General features: G+C 38.1%; 1 protein-coding gene across 4 annotated transcripts in view; it reads left to right on the plus strand.

Annotated features, from left to right (window-relative positions):
• The first annotated feature begins 826 nt into the window (after window positions 1–826).
• The window catches only part of EFR3A (EFR3 homolog A), a 75,216-nt gene continuing 56,534 nt past the window's right edge, over window positions 827–19,508 (plus strand). The window contains exons 1-3 of one of the 4 annotated variants that reach the window (XM_057382492.1): window positions 827–1,058; window positions 5,513–5,566; window positions 7,417–7,474. In XM_057382492.1, coding sequence (XP_057238475.1) covers window positions 7,462–7,474 — 13 coding nt within the window. In that variant the 5' untranslated portion in view covers window positions 827–1,058; window positions 5,513–5,566; window positions 7,417–7,461. Of the gene's footprint in view, window positions 1,059–5,512; window positions 5,567–7,416; window positions 7,475–11,195; window positions 11,277–19,508 lie in introns of those variants that run through there. The other 3 variants (XM_057382493.1, XM_057382495.1, XM_057382494.1) reach the window with 3 other exon arrangements.

Below are 19,508 nucleotides of genomic sequence, written 5' to 3' on the forward strand. Positions count from 1 at the left end.
ACAACAGCACTGGGGAACGGTCTGGAGCACAAGTCTGATAAGGAGCAGCTGAGGGACMTGTGAGTTTTTAGCATGGAAAAAAGGAGACTCAGGGGGACATTCTTGCTCTCAACAACTGTCTGAAAGTAGGTTGTATCCAGGTAAGGATCAGTTACTTTTTCCAGGCAAAAAGCATCAGGACAAGGGGAAATGGCCTGAAGTTGCACCACGGGAGGTCCAGGCTGGACATGAGGAAGAATTTCTTCACTGAAAGGGTAGTTAAGCATTGGAACAGGCTGCCCAGSGAGGTKGAGGTGTTCAACCCACTGGACATGGTACWCYATRCCATGGTCTGGTTAACAAGGCTGGTTTTGATGATCTTGGAAGTGTTTTCCAATCTTAACAATTTTGTGATTCGATAAGCAGACTTCAGATTTCCTCTTGCCTGTCTGAAAAATCAAAGGCATCAGATTTGCAAGCTGGCAGTATTATTTCAAGGAAAACAGACTAAGAGATTTTGCTGCCTTGGGTTTCACTGATTTTCACCGGCGTTYGGCATCACAGCCGATGTAGGCACGTTTAAACTCAGGTCTCAGGGGAGCTGCCCAGCACCGCTTGCCCTCCTTTGCCCCGTCAGTCCATGGCTGAGGGGAGCCCAGCACGGTCCCAGCACGGAGCCATCGGACACGGGCACCAACTCCCGCCCGCGGTATCGAGCCGCCCTCACGGCTCGRGCCGGGCACGTGACACAGGCAGCACCGCCCCCAGCCCCAGGGAGCCACGCGCAAGGGCCTCTGGGAGTTGTGGTCCGCCTCTGTTGTCACCACCCCCCCAGTCTGTTCCAGGCAGTTCTCCGCTGATCCCGTGCTCCGGGGCTATTCCTCCGTGCCGTGTCGGGGCGCTTCTTCACCCGCCGCGATTTCTCGACGTCCCCTCTGTGTGGGAGAGATGGGCGGAAAAGGGCACGGCACGACCCCCGACAGAACTACGGCTCCCGGCGTGCACTGCGCTCTGGAGAACTCAACGGGGCGGCGGGCCGAACATGGCGGTTGGTAAACGGAGTCGGAGGAGAGGCTGAGGTGAGTCTGGGGCAGCCGAGCAGCGCTCCTACAATGCGTGTTCCTCTCGCAGCCGCTTCCTCTTCGCGTTCTGTCGCTTCTTTCCTTCTCTTCACGTTTGGGAGCGAGGAGGACGCGCCAGTAGGGCCGGCGGTGAGAGGGTGGTGGGAGGCGCGGGCCGCCCGGCTGGCACGGGAGGAGAGCCTCGGGACATCGCCTCAGCCCGGACCCGCTGTGGCAGCTCCTCGGTGTGACCCTGTGGGCGCTGCGGTGCACGGYCCCGACGGTAGGACTGTCAGGCTGGCTCTCCTATCTCCGACGGGGCTGCTCGCCACGGGAGCTGTGGGGACAGCGGGGCTGGGGACAGCGAGCGGATCTTCCGCTTTTACCGGGTAGGGCTTCACTTTGGGATTTCCCTGTGCAGGGTTTCCTCAAATGGACCTTAAGACAGGGAGATGTTAACCGAACACAATGCAAATTCACAACAGGACAACATTGTGATCTTTCGTAGCTTCGTCTTTAAAGTTAATTGTGCATCATGAAGCCACGCTTTAGGTAATTGAGATGTGGGTTCAGAAATCCTGTTATTGAAAACTGTCTACAACGTTTCTTTTTAAATACATGTAGAAAATATCCCGTGGTCCTTTGAGCTGAGATGCAAGGGAGAAAAGGTCCTGGCGTGGATTGTCTCTATGCTGTTATAGAACTTGCAGGAAAGCCTGTATCGTTGAATCAAGAGTTTTAGTTCCTATATCGAAATCCAGTTTGCTAGCCCAGATGTTATAATTTGTAAAGGTACATCAATGTTTGCTGTGCAAATTGAGTAGGTAAAATAAACCCAGAGTTAATAGCCAAGGCTTTGGGATTTTGTAGGTAGTTACTTCTGAAACATGTGTAATTCATTCTAAATAATTTGAAATATTTTCTCAAGTAACTTCAGGGCATCTTGCTGGAAGACTTGGCGTGGAGGCTCTTAAACATATGGTAAAATTTCTCTGAGAAATTTGTGGTTTGGAGTTGAAATATTGATTGTAGTGCCCTGATAGGCCTAAAGGCTAGTCCATAAGTTTTGTTTAAGCCTTTTAATATTTGTCTAAAAAAGGGCTGCTAGAAYTTCTGATTCAGGAAAAACCTCACAAAAAATGGAATTAGAATACAGATCGTGATTAAACAACTGCTTTAAATATTGCAAATGTTTGTGGTTCATGGTGGACAGTAACCTCTCTTTACTTCTCATCCAAACTTGTGCAGTAGAAAAGAATGAAAAAAAAAATATATTACATGCAGGTTAAAGGAAAATATTAATCAGAGTTGGCAATTGAAGTTCGAGTATAATGAAAGGGGATTGCATTTCTAATTATGTAATCTAAATTATAAGTAGTATGAGTTAGGAGCAGCTTTGGTTGGTATCAGTGACTTTACTTCCTCAGTAGGTTGAGCAGTCTAATCTTAGTAAAATCACCCTGCAATTTTTAAACAACTTTGAAGATACTTCGGGGTTTTTTTAAGTAAAAACAAATCATGTTTCCTGTAGTCACATTCTCTCTTAGGTAAGAGAACAGAGTAGTCTCATTAATTCAGCCAGCCTCATATATGGCATTGCTTCTACACCTGAGAAGGCTAATACCGACTAAAGTCAGGTGCTTTCCCAGAATTCCACTGTGGTATGTAAATCYGTTTTATGTTGCATTTTTTGGGTTCTGGGAATCATAGTAGGAGCTTAACTGTATTCAGGAAAGAGCATGTGATTTATTAATCTTGCATTGCACTGGCCATTTGCTTGCTTTCAAAGCTGAAGGCATTGATTAATTTTTCAAAGAGGAAATATGAGTGGGGAACTAAGTGATGTAAAAGCGTAATATGCAGTGGATTTTTAATTTTTCAGTTCATGCCTACGTAATTTGAGCTGTATGGCTGTCAAAGGTGTTTAAGCCTCTACTCCCCTTTGGCTTAAGTTGGAGGAATGAATAGGAGCCCAGCTGGCAATTTTATTTTGAAAACTCAAAATCAAGTTAAACATTTATGTTGTTACATAATGGAATAACATAATAGAGGGCCTATTGGAAGAAAATTCAAAACCTCAAGTATGCCAAATTTGGTTTCTTTATCTGTAGCACAAGGTTATATACATTTTTCTATTTAACGTCTTTTAAAGAGGGCTGTTGTTTTAAGACCGACAGGAAAGTCATCTCTGCTTTTCTATTTGGCTTTCAATGCCATTTCTGCAATCTTGTGATAATAAATATTTGTGCTTGTAAACAATCCTTTTATTTGAGATCCCAGTTGATTAAAGAAAAATGGAACAAACTATTCTTATTCTTGTTCTGATGAACAATGAATTGACATTGCGTTTCCTAGCCTCTCTAATCCAAATAGTGTAGAAGCTTCTCAAAATGAAAGCTTTTGTTYAGAAGAAAAACCTTTATGTTATCTGCCCTTTAAGCTACATTCACTGTCTTTCCATTTTGATTATAATTGCATTTAGAACTATAGTTATATCTTTCAGAAAAACACAATAACTTTTRGTCCTCCACAGAAAGTTAGATATGATTTTATTTGCCTTCTTAATATTTAAGAATCTGTTGCTTTGGTGATGAAAACATTACATAGTGTTTAATATCCTTAAGTTGCTTCTGATGATCTGTCAAATGTCACAAATTGACATGGAATATGTTAAACAGTGTTAGACTAGGAAACTGAATGGTATCATACGATTTTCCATATCTCTCTTTTAATTAGCTAMGTTCTACTTCATGAAATTCTGTGGGTTTTTTTTCCCCTTTTTTGTTATGTGAAATTTTAGTTCAGTGACAAAAGCTGAGCAGGCTCATGATGGGAAGCTTCTTGGTTTGGTTTAGTTCTGTTCTGCTGTAACAGATGACAGCATCTGTGGATGAAAMTTTGTCCTGGACCAAGTGAAACAGTGATTGAAGACTTTATGGGGAGGAAATAGTGTACTCTGTTCTGCATGTAGAGGTCAGGCCACCTACATAGTGAATATTTGGTCCTGTTACAGATCATGAAATAATTAAAAATCCAGTGAACTRTTTAAAAACAGAACAAGATATCTTCTATATGTCTTAGTTCATTATACAACTTTCCTAGTAATTTCTGCAAAAAAGTCTTCTAAAGATCTTCTAAAAATGAATTGACTTTACAGGCAACAGCAGTGGTTATGTTCTAGGAAAATGTATTGAATTCCTTATTKCCAGTGATGGTCAGTAAAACACACTCTACTCTCAGGCTCTTGGCTCCCTGAAACTCTGACCAGGTTATCTGCACTTTTTATTTTCYAATGTCAGTAAACCTGTCTCCTGCAACGCTTCAGCTACGTTCTTAACTGCATTCTGAGTTAGAGATTTTGCTTTTCCATGTGACTGTTGGACGTGACAATCCGCARCATGTTTCCTTTTATAAAATTATGTTGCTTCTTGCTCCTTCCTTGGAGAGGGGCATATAGCTTTCTCATAGATGGGATGTTTTAAGTAACATACTTTGAAGTACTATTTCTAATCCCAGTTGCTGTCAGGAAATTGGAATCTTTGATTGAAATACACTTAAAATGAGAACAAAGTTTATTTTTAGCAACTATGAGCATTGCTTTAATGTGTGGTCATTAAAACATATGTTGACCAAATTGAATGCTTATTCTCACAGTATCAATCTCTGGAATTGCAATTTTTTTGGTGTGCATATACGTACAATTATTAGCTGAATATCTTTTATTTAAATTTTTATTTTATTTTTGAAAATAACAACACAGCATCTTTACCTGGGATTTTGTTCTTATTTGTGGAAAGGTGCATTTGTGGGGAATTTGCATTTGGCAATTAGTGAAACCCAAATGCACTGCTTTAATACAGAAAAATCTTCAGTTGATTTGCATTGCAGTGCTAATTAATGAAACAGTACTTTTATGCCCAAAATAGATTATYGTAACTTCACACGAATTAATTTTATGAATATGCTTCCTTTCACAAAAAATCCATCAAGCAGCTATCATATATAGGAGTTTACACTCTGATCTAAAACCTGCCTTTTTTCATACTGGGAGAAAAATGCCCTGGAAAGTGCCACACGTTTTTCAGTTGTTTTTCATAGTAGTGAACAGAAACCTCCCACAGGCATTTCAATAGGGAAGTGCTGTGGTTTACRTCTGAAGTGGAAGTATCCTGTGAGGCTGTGCAGGATTTAGCATCCTAAACAGTGGCAGTTGGAAAAGTCCCAGTACACACAAAAAAATGTTTACTCCAACATCAAAAGCAAGAACAGAATGACTGCATTTCAAGAAGTGGGAAACCCTACCATCTAGTCTGGTCAGATAAGAGGATATCTGGGTTTCTGTGGTAACAGCCTCTTTGGTATTGGAGCTGAAGGATGTGACTTTGGCTCATTCTGCATTAATTACTGAGCATATTTGGATGTAAATTGCCTAAAGCTATTGTCTTGACTTTGTTTATTTGTTTTCTTTATAGTTTTTTGTGTTTTTGCAAAATTGAAGACAGATCCCTGATTAACAATGCCTGCCAGTAAGTATTCTTAAGTACATTAAGACAATATTTAGTGGTATTTACTGTTAAGATACTTTCTTTGGGGTTTAAAAATCTAAAAAAAAATGAATTGGAAAGAGAAATGTTATACTTGTTGTAATTTTTAACGATTTTAAAACCTTAATATTATCTGGTCTCTGCTTCTGTAAATCTCCATATATTTTTCAAATAATAATATGGGCTCTGCATTTGTCTTTTTGATTAGAAATTCACAGTATAACAGAATTTGTGATTTAGACCATGTTCTGAAATAGTTATATTCAAAAAATGAAAAAGGTATTTTGATACAGCTATAATCGTATCTTTGGAAAATTAGAACTAATGTTTACAGAAGATCGAATCACTATTTAGGGTAAAAAGTGAGAAGCTTAAAATTTTTAGCATTTGAAGTTAAGTGAGATTTTTGAGGCAGATTTTTCCAAGAATCAAATTATTTACCTTCAGGTATCCTTCTATCACAAMGGATCAAGTTATATGTTACAAAAGCATAAATGTAACTATTTMTTTATTTATTTTTTTCCATTTTCTATTTAGAAAAAAAAATGTGATCTCTAATAAGATTGGTAACATCAGTCTTTGGATAAAGYCATCTGCTTTATCCAGGGGATAAAGAAGTATTCATAAAATTACAGTACCAGTCATACCGAGAGCATTTTAATTATATAGGTTTGTAATGAATTTCATGGATGCTTAATTTCATGAGGGAGTCTTTGAGCATTTGTTCTTTGCTATGATTTGTAATAAGCTGTGACTGTGGGTACTAGAAGTGCCTTTCAGTAGTTCTGTGTTGTGTTGCTTGAACCACTGTCATGTAAAATACCTTAGTGTAAGTAAGAYATGTCACATTTGTCATGTGAAGGGGTGTGTGGGCTTTTTTTTAACCAATTAAACTGGAAAAATAAGATTTTTTTTTYYTTTKKAMCMKKTKKKKYTKWKSYTKGGGGTCATTAATATCAATGCATGTAGAGTCTGCATTACTGCAGTCAGAGGGTAATTGTAGGAAACCAAAGGAGCTGATTGCAGTATTTATCTGTAGCCAGACACTCAGATGTACACAGCCATTTATTTATCTTTGCCTATATTAATGAGTTTAAGTGCATGGGTGAAGGGAACCTAACAGATGTGTGTATTGCAATTCTTGTGGAATAACAGTATTTTCATGATATTTTACTTCCAAAAGTTATGGCAGTGAAGAAATATGATTGGTTTGGAATTCTAGACAAGCAAGCATCCTTTTGTGGCTGGTTGTGCTCAWAACAATAGAGATGGAGAGAGCCTCAAGGAATTCCACTCTGTTGCATGTGAAAAGGAAACCTTCTRCCTGCTAATTTAGGCTTCTCTAAAGGTTCCATAGGATTCTTTTCAGAGCATATTGATGAAACAAGCTGCTGCTACAGTGTTACTTTGAAATCTCAAAGTGTTTGTCCTTGAAAACTGAAAAATTCAGTTATTTCTAAAGGCTGGGGGATTTTGTGTGTTTTTTTAAAATTTATTTTATTTTCATATGAAGTTTTCTCATCCTACACATCAAGAAGTGMATTGACTGTGTTTAGGAATAAAACTTAGAAAAGGCTGTTACAGTGAAATGTTTTCCAATAATGTTTTCTGTTATTTTCAGAATATATCATTGTTATGCTACAATGAATTCTCTACAAATGAAGTAGAAAAATAATATCTAGTTAACAGGAAATTTTGGTGAAGTTCTTTTATCATATTAGCCTACTCACTCATCCACATTGTCCTGCTTTGTTTCCTGGGTTTATGTATGAATTCTTGGTGGTAATTTTACCTTTTTTTTCTTTTTTTTTCTTTTTTTGGTTTTTGTACAGTAGTTGAATGAATGTGAAGTTCTAAAGGTGGCGTTCTAGAATATCATGAATGCTCCAGGTACTGGTATTACATAAAGACTAAGTAAGAGCCTAATTAGTTTCTCTGGGGGACTTCAGCTGTTCCTGGTAGCACCTTAGAAGTCATTCTTGAAGTTATTCTGCATCAAACAGTCACAGCCAATATGTTTTTTAGCTCCTTCAACTTTAACTGTGCAAAAATATGCACATAGTCAGAACTGGGCTGTGGTACTGAGAAGGGGAGAAATGAAMAAAGGTTATTAGCCAGAGGTGATGGATGCTCTTCTCATTGAACCTCAGCTCAGCCATGGCTGCTGGGCTCTGCACGAGTTGTTATTGCATATTCGGATTATTGTATTTTCTATTGATGTTTTTGCTTAGTAATCCCACTTAGGAATGTGGGGATTTACTGCCGCATTGAGTCCTAAGAAATGTTAAGATTTTAGTCTCCATGCAGCTGTAGTAACCCAAACAGAAAATTTTCAGTCTGCTCTCTTAACCTTGAGATGTAAACGTGCTTGGCTTTGACCAGCCGTGACATAGCATTTGTGTTGGCATCCGTAGTGGCAGTGTGATGCTGTATCATTGTTGCAGCACTTGTATCAACCTTGCCWAGGTGTAGCTTTTCCCTCAACTTTTTATGTTTGAGTTTCTCTTATGCAAATAGGACATAAATCATKGATGCAAATGATTACAGGCATGGATGGCGTCTTCAGCTAAAGTTGAAATGCAAATCCTAAAATGTYGAGAATGCAAATGTGTTTTGTCATTGCTGTTATAGTACAGTAGGAGTAGTTTTGAGCCATAGCTGTTTTAGTAACTGTTTAAGATGTGCCTATCACAAAGAAACTGTGGATTAAAAGATTAAATAGTGTTTTTATTTATAAACAAAASCAAAGAACATAACCAAATAGCCTTTGCAGTCTAGGCAGTATGTTTTTCTCTCTTGCCTTGTGCTGTCTCAATTTCCCTGTTGAATAGTCTGTGCAGATAATTTCATTTAGCATGGTTTGTTATGGAACATGGGTAATTTTGGTTCCCTTTTTTTGTTGGCTGCACTTGGATTGAAATGTTACAAATGCTTCTGCTAAGGAGAAGAAGCAATAACTAAGTCATATAAAAATATTTGTTGAAGACTCTTCTTTTTGAACATTATGTTCTGGATATTCACATTTAATCAGATGTTTGAAACACAGTTTGGTAGATAATGAGGTTTTTCTTTTCTAGAAACAGCTAACTACTTAGTGGATGTGCTCCCTGACTTCAATTAAATGTTTAATTTACAAGCAGCTTTTATACTAAAATGAAATTGCTTGAACTAGAAGAATTAYGTCTGGTACAGGTGAGAGCACCTGTTGACATAAGAATGTATTTTACTTGTGGTAGCTCTGTGTGTGACTTTTTTTTACTTTTTGTTAGCTTATTCTTTTCTCTTCTGGTTTATGCCATTAACATAATTATATCTTTAGTTTTTAAGGTTTTGTGAMTAATAATCGTTAGTTACATTGTTTTCAGCTGCTGATTAGCAGGTCCTTATGACTGMCTGTAACATATAAATTAAGAGAACAAATAATTAAAGTAAGGATTTTGCCAAATGTCAGTTTCCCACATTCTTCCTTTGAATTACTGCTGTGAAATTTAGTAATATGAACACCTCCTACACTCTGCTGTCAAATATTTGCCAGTTGGAAAAGGACCATTCTGATTAAAAAGGTGTATATATATATATTAGTTATGTGGAAAAGATTCCATTATCTGGCCTGTACTTGGTTACATTGAAGTGGCAGTTTTGGTGACTTCAGAATGGCTCCAGGCATGCTCAGTGCAGATTATTTCTCATTAAACTAATAACATTTATTTTCCTTGCCCTCCCAAAGACTGTGTGGCTTTTTGCCACTTGTCTGTTCACAGGCAGCTCTTCTGACAGCAGGTGGAGTGTTCTGGTGGCTTCCTTGCTTGGTGCAAGGTGAAAGCAAACAGAAGAGGGAACAATTGAGTAGTGCTTATTATTGGTTGTATTTATGCATGTGACTGCTTTCAGTTGTGTTACTTTGTRGTCTTTAAATAAATAAGTGATCCACCCCTCCCCAAAACCCAAAAGTACCTATCAGACTTTTAAAATTATAATTTTCTATGTGAATAGAGCTTKCTTGCCAAGAGTAGGAGGGAAAACAGCATTTGAAATTGAATTTTAAATGAGTGAATTTTTAACTGGCATTTAAAATTTTTAACACATTTTAAGAGGCAGATTATTTCCTCATTTTGGTTTTCTCCCTTCACGACAATTTTTGGAAATTCATTTATTTGTCTTTTGTGATTGTAGTTTTGTTGTATATGTAATAAGTAAGTATTAACATGATTGTTAATGGGAAGGKAAAATTCATCTCCCTATGAAACAAAATTCTCCGTGTGAAATAGCGATGGCTGGAGATGTGATCCTAAATGTGTCTGTATAAATATTTCAAGGACTAAGCTTTCTAATGCTTTTAGTGAAAATTAAATCAYAGTTCTTAATTATTGTCTTCACTCCTTCCATCCAAATTTCCTACCTTTTTTCCTCATCTGGAATATGTTTCTCATATAGTTTTCACACTTTGCAACCCTAAATGGGATCTTCTACTTGAAAAAGTATTCTTCATAATGGCTTTATTTATTTTATGGGCAGTAAAACCCCTCTTAATTTTATGACAGCATTGTCACCACAGTGTTAAATACATTATAATTCTGCAACATTTTCATATTTTAGCTATTATCAAAAGAGTTACATCAGGGGTATCTGACATTATTGTTTGCTGGTATCTTAGGATGAGAAACATGACAAGCCCTGTATCATATCCTTTTCAGCTACTGACCTGAGGTACATGGGAACTTGGAAAASAGCTGCCAGGGGAAAGTCATGGTTTGGACTTCTTTCAGCAGTTTGCCACTTGCTAGATCTAAGTCAGAAAAGGAAAACAACTATTTCAGAATGTCTGTAACTATTATAATACTATGGTCATAGAATATATAATGGTTTCYTTGCATAATAATATGCAAGAAATGCTTTCAATACATAAAAACTTAAGATAGAGGGTTTTTTCAGCCAATTTTTAGGTGATTGTCTTTTCTACACTGAAAAGAAAAAATAGTAACTTCTCCAAATGTGTCCTTGATTAAGATAGGAAAAGAATCAAAACAGGGACTCCCAGCTGGAAAATTGTAGCTCTTTGTACATCTTAAATTGTGGCACTTTAAGCAACTTTGTGTGCCATCACATTGGTTTCTTCCATGTTTAATGAATATGCATAGATTTCKTTATGACTTATTAATTTTGGAGCAAGTGTTCCTTTTGTTGTTTTCTGTTAGCTGTCWTTTCTATAAACACATTATCCTAACCCCATTTGGGAAAGTTCCCTACAGGGTCAGGAACACTCGTATTAAGACAAGACATGATGAGTAACATCATTATCATCATTCATCCTTCCATTTCTTCCATTTGTTTTGGAACACACTTCAGTGTAGCCAAGAAATGAACAATTGTGTTTCATCCATTCCTTTTTGAAACCTGAAGAATTTATTTCTTCAGCTGTTATTACTTATGTGTGCACAATCTGGGCATCTAATGTAAAAAAATCAAATGTTTTAGAGATCAACTTCGTTTGGTGCCCATGAAAGCCTTTGTGTGCTTTTAAACTGTACAGGGACCTTTCACCAAATGTTAAAATGCAGCTTAGTCATTTTCTCAGGTTTTATTAAAATATAGCTGTCATTGTTATTTACAGAAATCGCTTTGCGACTATCAGTCGATTAATCTTCATGTGCAGCCTTGTTTGCTATTGATTTCTGAATCATGGGACGAAAGGGTAAGAAGGCTCATGCTGATTGTGCATGCAAGTGTCCTATTTTTTYGTGCATGACAACAAGGAAAAATTGATTTTGGGGAGTGGGGTAAATTTCCATTATGTGACTAAATAAATGCATGTCTCTGGAAAAGCCAGGGTGAAYTGCTTTTAAAAGTATTTTGGCCTTCCCTTTCCTTGGTATATGAACTTCCCTGCCCACCATTGACCRTTATGAACCTCAGTGGCTTTCTGGGAAATCAGTTTTTTTTGTGAATTGTTGAATGTGAAAGTTAGCTGTGTACACCACTCAAAACTTTTAAAGAATGCTGTTCCATTTCTGGAAGATTACATTATTCAAGATTAATTAATGCAGGAATTAGACAAATGAAGAAAAGGTGGGGTAGGTATATCAGTCAAACTTCCAAGTTTGCCAAGAGTTGGAGAAGCATTTGGACAATGCTCTCAGGCACATAGTGTGATTCTTGGGGCTATYCTGTGCAGGGCACAGGAGTTGGATTTGATGATCTTTGTTGCATCCCTTTGTAATCAGAATATTCTACAATTCTGTGATTCCTCRTGTAACAGCTAGTRGACCCCAAGACTGTTGGCACYTGTRTAACTCAGCGTTTATTTTCATGTCCAGCTTGAGATCTGTTAAAGGTCTCAGTCCTTTTATTTTTTAAGAAGAGCGCAGTTGTGACTCTAACTTGTACTTGGACCTGTTACAGTATTTTGCTGATAACAATCTGTACTTTGGCTGGAAATGGGCACCCCGAATCTTTAGTTGTGATTTAAGAATGCTTACTCACTCCTTAGTAAGAGAATGAGTAAGGAATTCCAATCTAACACTTAGCTATATAATTAYGCTAAATCAGTACTCTTTCCTGATACTTTTGTAAAGCTGTTAATACATAAGGAAATGGGTGAAGATAATGTTTTGTGGATATTTTGTTAGAARTGCACAAACAAATAGACAATAATTKATACTATTAAAMCAAATTTTCCTGTATTCACTAAACTAGAACATAACTGTCTAATGATTAGAAAATGTCTTAGGATGGTGATACCCTACTTAAGATCTTTATATGTGATAAAACACGAGTAGTTATTTTAGTTGGTCTGTGTCTGGCATGATGGAAGTAGCAGAGTTCTTTTGTCATGTAATARCTGCAGTGCAAGCTCTTTTCGAGACTTTCTGTGTGCTTGTGGTTTTTTTAATTAAATGAGTTTGTGACATTGGTTTAGACATRAGCTTGATATTCCTCAGAACTGACAAAACATAATTTTTGCAAATGGAATCTGGTGTTGGAAGTGCAGTGTGGTTAGAAGTACAGGTTGTGGACAAGAACTGCTGGATTGGTGAAGAAACCAATGAGCCAGTGTGCCTACAGATGTCCTGTCTGGTTTCTGCAGAAAAGTGAGACATCCAAGATTTATTGGTTAACAAGATGTATTTATAAAACTACTTCTTTGTGTATAAATACAAAACTGTCTGTCTYCCACACTGACCTCTTTTGGACTGGCTGGTTCAGTTTCATGGGAAACAGAAGTTGTGGTAGTGAAGGGACATACACAGTCTTTAGGTACTGAAGGTGCACAAAAGAGCAAATCCACTGTATTYCACTCTGACTCATTAAATATTAAAGGAGGGAAGAAACTGCTTTTTAATTAGCTGAGATACATGGTTCTAGATAGGAATATGTTCTGGCCTTCTATCCCACTTTTTGGAAGAAAAGCTGCTTTTCAGTTCATGGAGGAAACTTGAAGTAAGACAAAGTGCTCTTAAGAACTAATGGGAAAGATAACAACCATGAGGATATTTTATAATACACATTAATGTAGAAGGAGGGTTGCTTTTTTTCAGTGAAACTTGTGTCTTTCATGTCTGTGTTTAAAACTGTGAGTAATTGAAAAGTAGTTGCATAAAATTCTGTTTGTTGGTTTGTTCAAAAGCTGCTCTTCTGTGAGGCAGCAGAAAGTAGGTAAAGCTGTTTGGAGAGAAAGGAAAATGCATAAAATAGAGTATATTGGCAGCTTCAAGGACCCGTTCGTGATAATATGTAAAGAGATTTTTTTGCTTAGATTTTTGGTTCCATATTCTTTTAACGTTCTTTTTCTTTTAATAGAAACACGTAAGTTTCCATGTCCAAATGGCAATATCTCATTTTGTAAATGCTTTCTGGGAAAATCTAACAACTAGGAATAGATACAAGCAAAGTACTTAATTGAAGATTGGTGATACTTAAACAAGAATTTGAATTCTGAAGCCTAAATATCCTCTGTGACACTGTATTTCAAAGTAACATTATAACAATTTTTTGGCATTTAATTTTTCAGTAATGTCAATATCGTTTAAACATTTCTGTTACTGAACAGGAACAGATGCTTTGTCATGTTTTGAACTCTGTGTATATGCCTCAGAGGAATTGCTGAACTCTGTTTCTCAGTAAATATCACAGTATGGTTCTAGATTCACAGAAACACTTTCTTCCACTCCTGTTACTTTCTGTGGATGCTGTGCATGTGTGCTGGAAATAAAATTTATGTAATGTGTGATTGAACTACTTATGAACAGAACATTTTTCTTTTAGTTAGGAAATGTTTTTCAAAATCTGTGTGTATGTGCTGAAGTCTGTGGCTGGGTTTGCTCAAATAGAGGTAAAACTTGTTCTTGAAGCTCTGGCCATGCTTATGTTGGTATTTGGGATGTTTTAATAGAAGAAACGATCTATAGAAAAACAAACTCTTATATGTCCTATAAACAGATCAGTGGTTTATGCTGAACTAGATAAAATCTAGTTGCCTGTGCTAAGCTTGCCTTCTTCATTCCAAAGAAGGCCTGTGAACCTCTACTTCCTCATCATCAGGACTTCTAATCGTGACATACATGCATTTTTATCTCACAAAATGCTTCTCATGTCTTGTTTTTCAAGTGACAGTGTGGTACCTGCTCCCTGGTCTGTTTCAGCCCTGTGCATTTGGGCAGCATGAGCTGCAAGGCAGGAGTGGAGAATTAAATCCTCCCATCCTGCRTACTGTAGTCATAGATACCTGTGATGGGGACATGATACAACTGGTCTGAGCCTTCTTTTTTTTCTTAGGAAAAAGATGGACAGTAGCATAAGAATCTGTGAGTCTTACCCCTACAACTGTATTCCATCCCTGTGGATTGGGTTGAGAAAGCAAACGGCATAGTGTTAAGAAAATGGGCAAAGTAGCAGCCATAAGAAAAATTCTTCATGCATCTTCACAGTCAGGTTTTTCAAGAACAAAGTTTCAGATGTTTATCTTCCCCTAAGAGGACTTGAAACYCTGGGCATTTGCTGACCAGTTACTCAYTGGTTTGAAGGGGACTTGTYATCTGTAGGGCAGGTGATAGTTTAYCAGTRCCATCCTTATAGCTCTGTTCARATAATGAAAACATGTAGTATTGACAAAGTCTTCATATAATTCCAAAAGCAGAGAGTGTTTGACACTCTTCTGTCAGTTTCTGGGTGTAGGGAAGCAACAGCTTGAAAAGCAGAAGAGATTACTATRTAATGGAGATTTCAGTTGACCAAGAAGGTGGAATTGTACACATCTTGGCAACTTTCCCATATGTCAGGAGCCATTCCAGTTTCTTTTGTGATGCTGACCCTGAAATTAAAACTGCTSAAAAGAACTGTTCATGGTGTTTGAGTGACTGTTTGTGTTCTGAGATGCCAAGTAATCCCTATGTGGTACTGCCCTAAGCTTGAGAATTTTAGGTCCCCTTAATTGTAACTCCTAGAGTTGTGTCCAGACCTGTGCTCTTGTCCCAGTTTCCCATTGATGCCTCTCTCATCCTCATGTAGACGTGGGGGTGTTACTCTGAAGGTAATAGCTTAATCCACATGAGTTGCTGTAGCAAAAACAGAAGTGAGCAGCAAGTGTTAAAACAACCAAATAACTCTTGTTTACTGGGAAAAAAAGCTGTATCCAGTAGTATGAGGAAGTGCAATGGAATGGGAAATGTGGAATATGTAGATTAAAAACTTTAAAACTAAAACTGGGCTTGGGCAGAGTGGCATAAACAAAGTCCCTGTCAGCAGTATGCTGGGCTGCCTGGAGTTGGAATTGGGAAGAAAAGGTATGACCAGCTTGAGCATCTGGGAGGCACGATAGCCTGGACTTGGTCACCAAAGTTTATTCAGTTTAGCCAAGTATATATATTTTTACCTGTAGTTGGCCAGCCTGCTAATCAAAAGTATAGTTTGAAGGCTCCAGAGGCAGACAGTGACCTGTTTAGAATAATTTTACCTCTGGCACCCTTCAAGAACTGCTCATTACCCATCTCTGGCCACCCTGGCGATAGGTGAAGTGTTGCTGCTTGGCCTATTATCTTTCAGCCATGCCTTGTGTAGTATCTTTCCTCTCTTTCTGTGTGTGTCAATCTGGAGGTGGGCCAGCCTCTTCTGTAGAATGGCCTTTGGTATTGGATGTTGCTCTTTAACCTGCAACAAGGGGGGAACAAGTTGGTAGGAGAGGTTGCAAGTGTTGCCGCCCCTCTTCCCAGTGGAACTCGTGGAGTGTAAAGCAAGTTAATTGGCCTTCAAACACAAATGAAGTTCACAGCACTCTCCTCTGTCACCTGCAACTCTGCACCTGGGATACAGGATTCTGAAAATGGCTCATCTAGGTTAAGTAATAGCTTAGGGTCGAGATGAAGCCAGGCTTTRCACAGGATTGTCTGGAACTGGGAGGCTTCTATGCCAGGATCATCRCTGTGCTAGGGAGACTCCATTCACTGGTACCCATAGATGTTGGGAGGAGCCAGGTGTTTGGACAGGCAGAGACAGGTCAAAATATTTGTATTAAGTAGCAGGAATAGAAAGAGGCTACTGTGATAATGTCAATCTTCATTTGCTTTTATTATTCTGAATTAAGTAAAGAATGCCCTCCTGGCTCTGTGTGTTACTGGATGTGCACAGTGGGTGTTTTGTCAGTTTTTGGAGTCTGCTCCATGCTCTGCTGTTTGCCTGGATGGGGGAAGAATAGCAGTTCATGTGCTTCAGAAAATGCACRAAGCACTATGAGCCTCTCTTGCACACTCTGTCTCCTTTAATCCAGTAATTGAGTCACATTTTTCACTGATTTGTGAAACACCTTGTTAGGAAATCATACTCGTTTAGAAATAGGAGCATCATGACACAAAACCTCTGTGTTTGGTTTTTTTCCTCTTTGGATTTATCACCTAGAACTTATTTCCCAACTGCAAACCAAATACTGAAAGCRGGAATGAAAGTTGGACTTTGCCTGTTTGTTGTTTTTTCCCTGAACAGATTATCAGTGCCAGCTGTCATGAAGAAGGGTCAAGGAGATTTATGTAAATGTGTCTTTTCAGTTTCCTAAAGGCTGTTTTTTGTATTGCTTCTGTGATGAGAAGTAAATGACATTGGCCAGCTTAATAGGAATATAAGTAAGGACAGGAATTAAGAAGCAGAATTCATAATGTCATAGAGCTTCTTCCACTGGAACTGGATTAGTTTTAGGCAATATTAATTCTGTATTAAAAATAGAGACTGACAGTACTATCTCAGAGCAGGAAAGGAGGAGGCGGTATTCAGGAGAACAGAAATGAGCAAGTAAAACAAAGTTACTTTATGAAACCAACAAATGTGGGAGAAAGGAGAGACAGTATGGAAACACTGCAGGTGGTGGAACTTAAGGAATGCAATTGGAGAATCTGATGTAATGGAAAACTTTCTTTGAATGGATTAGAAGTCTTTAAAACACACTGTCCCACAGATAATATCTTCCAGGGGGATTTGTTTTAATTGCTACTGKCTCTGAAATTGCGAAGAAGCTTGGTGGTAAGCATTATTTGACTATCTTGGTTTATTTTCCCTACTTATTGGTAACTTCACGTGCATTGTCATTTCTTGATTTCACAAAAGGTTTGTATTCAAATTACTTTTACATGCTTTTCATCGTATCAAGATGTGCATCATTCCATGCTGATTTCATGCAGTGCTGGAAAGCTGGCAGAAAAGGATCCGGGAGTGTTGGTCAGCGATGGCTGAACATGAGCCAAGTGTGTGCCCAGGTGGCCAAGAAGGTCAATGGCAAACTGGCCTGTATCAGCAACAGTGTGGTCTGCCGGACCAGGGCAGTGACAGTTYCCCTGTATTCAGCACTGSTRAGGCCACACCTTGAATTTTGGGCCACTCACAGCAAAAAAGAGATTGAKGTTCATGAGCRTGTTCAGAGAAGGGCAKTGGAGMTGGGGAAGGGTCAGGAGTATGGTGAGGAGCAGCAGAGGCAGCCTGGAGWAAAGGAGGYTCAGYGGGGACCTTATCATTCTCCACAAYTCCCTGAAAGGAGGCTGTAGCCATGTCAGGGTCGGTCTTTTCTCCCAAGTAACAAGAGACAGGATGAGAAAATGGCCTCGAGTTGCACCAGGAGAGRTTGAGACTGGATATTAGGAAAGTAATCTTCACAGAAAAGGTGGTCAGGCACTGGGATAGGCTTCCCAGGGGAGTGYTGGAGTCACCATCCCTTGAAGTGTTCAAAAAAAAGGTGTATGTGGCACTTCAGGACATGGTTTAGTGGTGAACATGGTGTTGGTGCTGGGTTGGTTGTTGAATCTGATGATCTTAGAGGTCTTTTCCAACCTTTATGATTCTGTGATTCCAGTTTGGAAGAACTCTGCTTGAAGTCAAATCGCACCACAATTAACTTTATTTAATTTTTAGCTTAGTGTAAGAAATTCTAAGGAGAAAGCTTTTTTGGGGGGTGGTGGGGTGGTTTCATTTGTTTTAAATAAACGGAACACCAAAATATTATTAAAAATAAATGTAAAATTGCAGAACCTAGGTATGGGTGGAATTTKCCCCATTAGATTTTATTAAAAGTTTTAAGAGTTTGCTGTCCTGGGGATCAGAAGTTCACATCAASATGACTATCATTTTCCCAAGACAAAGATTTCATCGGCATGTTGGACATTTTCTGTGCTGCATTTTGATGAAGAGAGGCTGGAAACGAGTCACTTAGAAGTCAGCTTCTAGCACACTTGGGTGAGGGGAGGAGAGGCTCATCTGGGGGATGAGACTTCATCCTCTCTAAATGATGAGTCCACTGTGCCCTCTGGGAGTGCATTCCAGGGACATTGCAATGGCTGATCAGCGCGTCCTTACAGCTGTGGTTCTTTTTATAGCAGCTTGAAGAATATTTTTAATTAACTCCCTTATATGGCTGGAATAATTTCCTTGTTATAAAATGTCTGATCTCTTTTTCATAGTGGAATGGGAATGCCCTTGAAAATCATTTTAGTTCAGAGTTAAATGCGTCAACTGATATTAACAGTTCAGAAATAACCAAGTATAGTAAGTGTTATGGTTAAAGTCTTATTTTATGCATTTTCACCAGGATATTTGAAAGAAAGTTATTTTATTTATGTTTCTCTTCTCGGATACAGAAAAATAGGTAAAATGAAAGTTTAATGTATTAAAGTCAAGTAAATTTTTACGTAGTTTTATTTAAGTATATTGAACAACCAAATGTAGTTTTAATATTTCTCAGTCTCTTGGTATTAGCAAAACATATGTTTTTCTTTAAATTGAAACTTTTATGTTAATTATACCATTTTTTGATAGAATAAGATTTTTTTTAAAAAAGCTTGGAAGATAGCAAGTAAAGTTAGGGATGACCAGATCCAAGCTTGGGACATAGCAAAAATATTCAGTGTGTGAACATGAAATGTTGCTTCAGGTTATTAATACTCTGTAAACAGTTGGCAACAATATTAGACACCATTGAAAGAAATTCCAGCATTAGATAAAAAGGGATGACTTATTTTCCCTTTTCCTAGGTTTTTATAAAGAAGAAAATAATGTGGCATTTTAAACTCAAAGGGCAGAACTTGGTGTTTTATGTTTAAACCCACCCTGAAGGTTTTGTTTTCCTGGAATTTTGTATGAGTAAGATGTAGCACAAATATTCAGACCAACTAATTTGAATATGCATATTGTAATATGTATTTTTCTAATTTTCACCATAGGATTTCCTGTAGTAAACTATGTGGTTACAGTTTCTGTGTAGCTCAGTGAGTTATTAACACTAATCTCCTGAGTCTAGAATTGGTATGGATTTTTTATATAGTGGAAATTATTAGCTATGTTTTTATTAAAAACAATACTTACAACTTCCAGGGTTTATAAAAATGTCTCTATGAAMATCCTTTATTTGTGTTGCCCAAGTGGATGTAATGTAGGAAGTGAGACAATAAAATGCTGA

The sequence above is a fragment of the Malurus melanocephalus genome, unplaced genomic scaffold, assembly GCF_030028575.1.
Source record: "Malurus melanocephalus ecotype Western Australia unplaced genomic scaffold, MMel_1.1 scaffold_570, whole genome shotgun sequence".
In the NCBI taxonomy this organism is placed as follows: Eukaryota; Metazoa; Chordata; class Aves; order Passeriformes; family Maluridae; genus Malurus; species Malurus melanocephalus.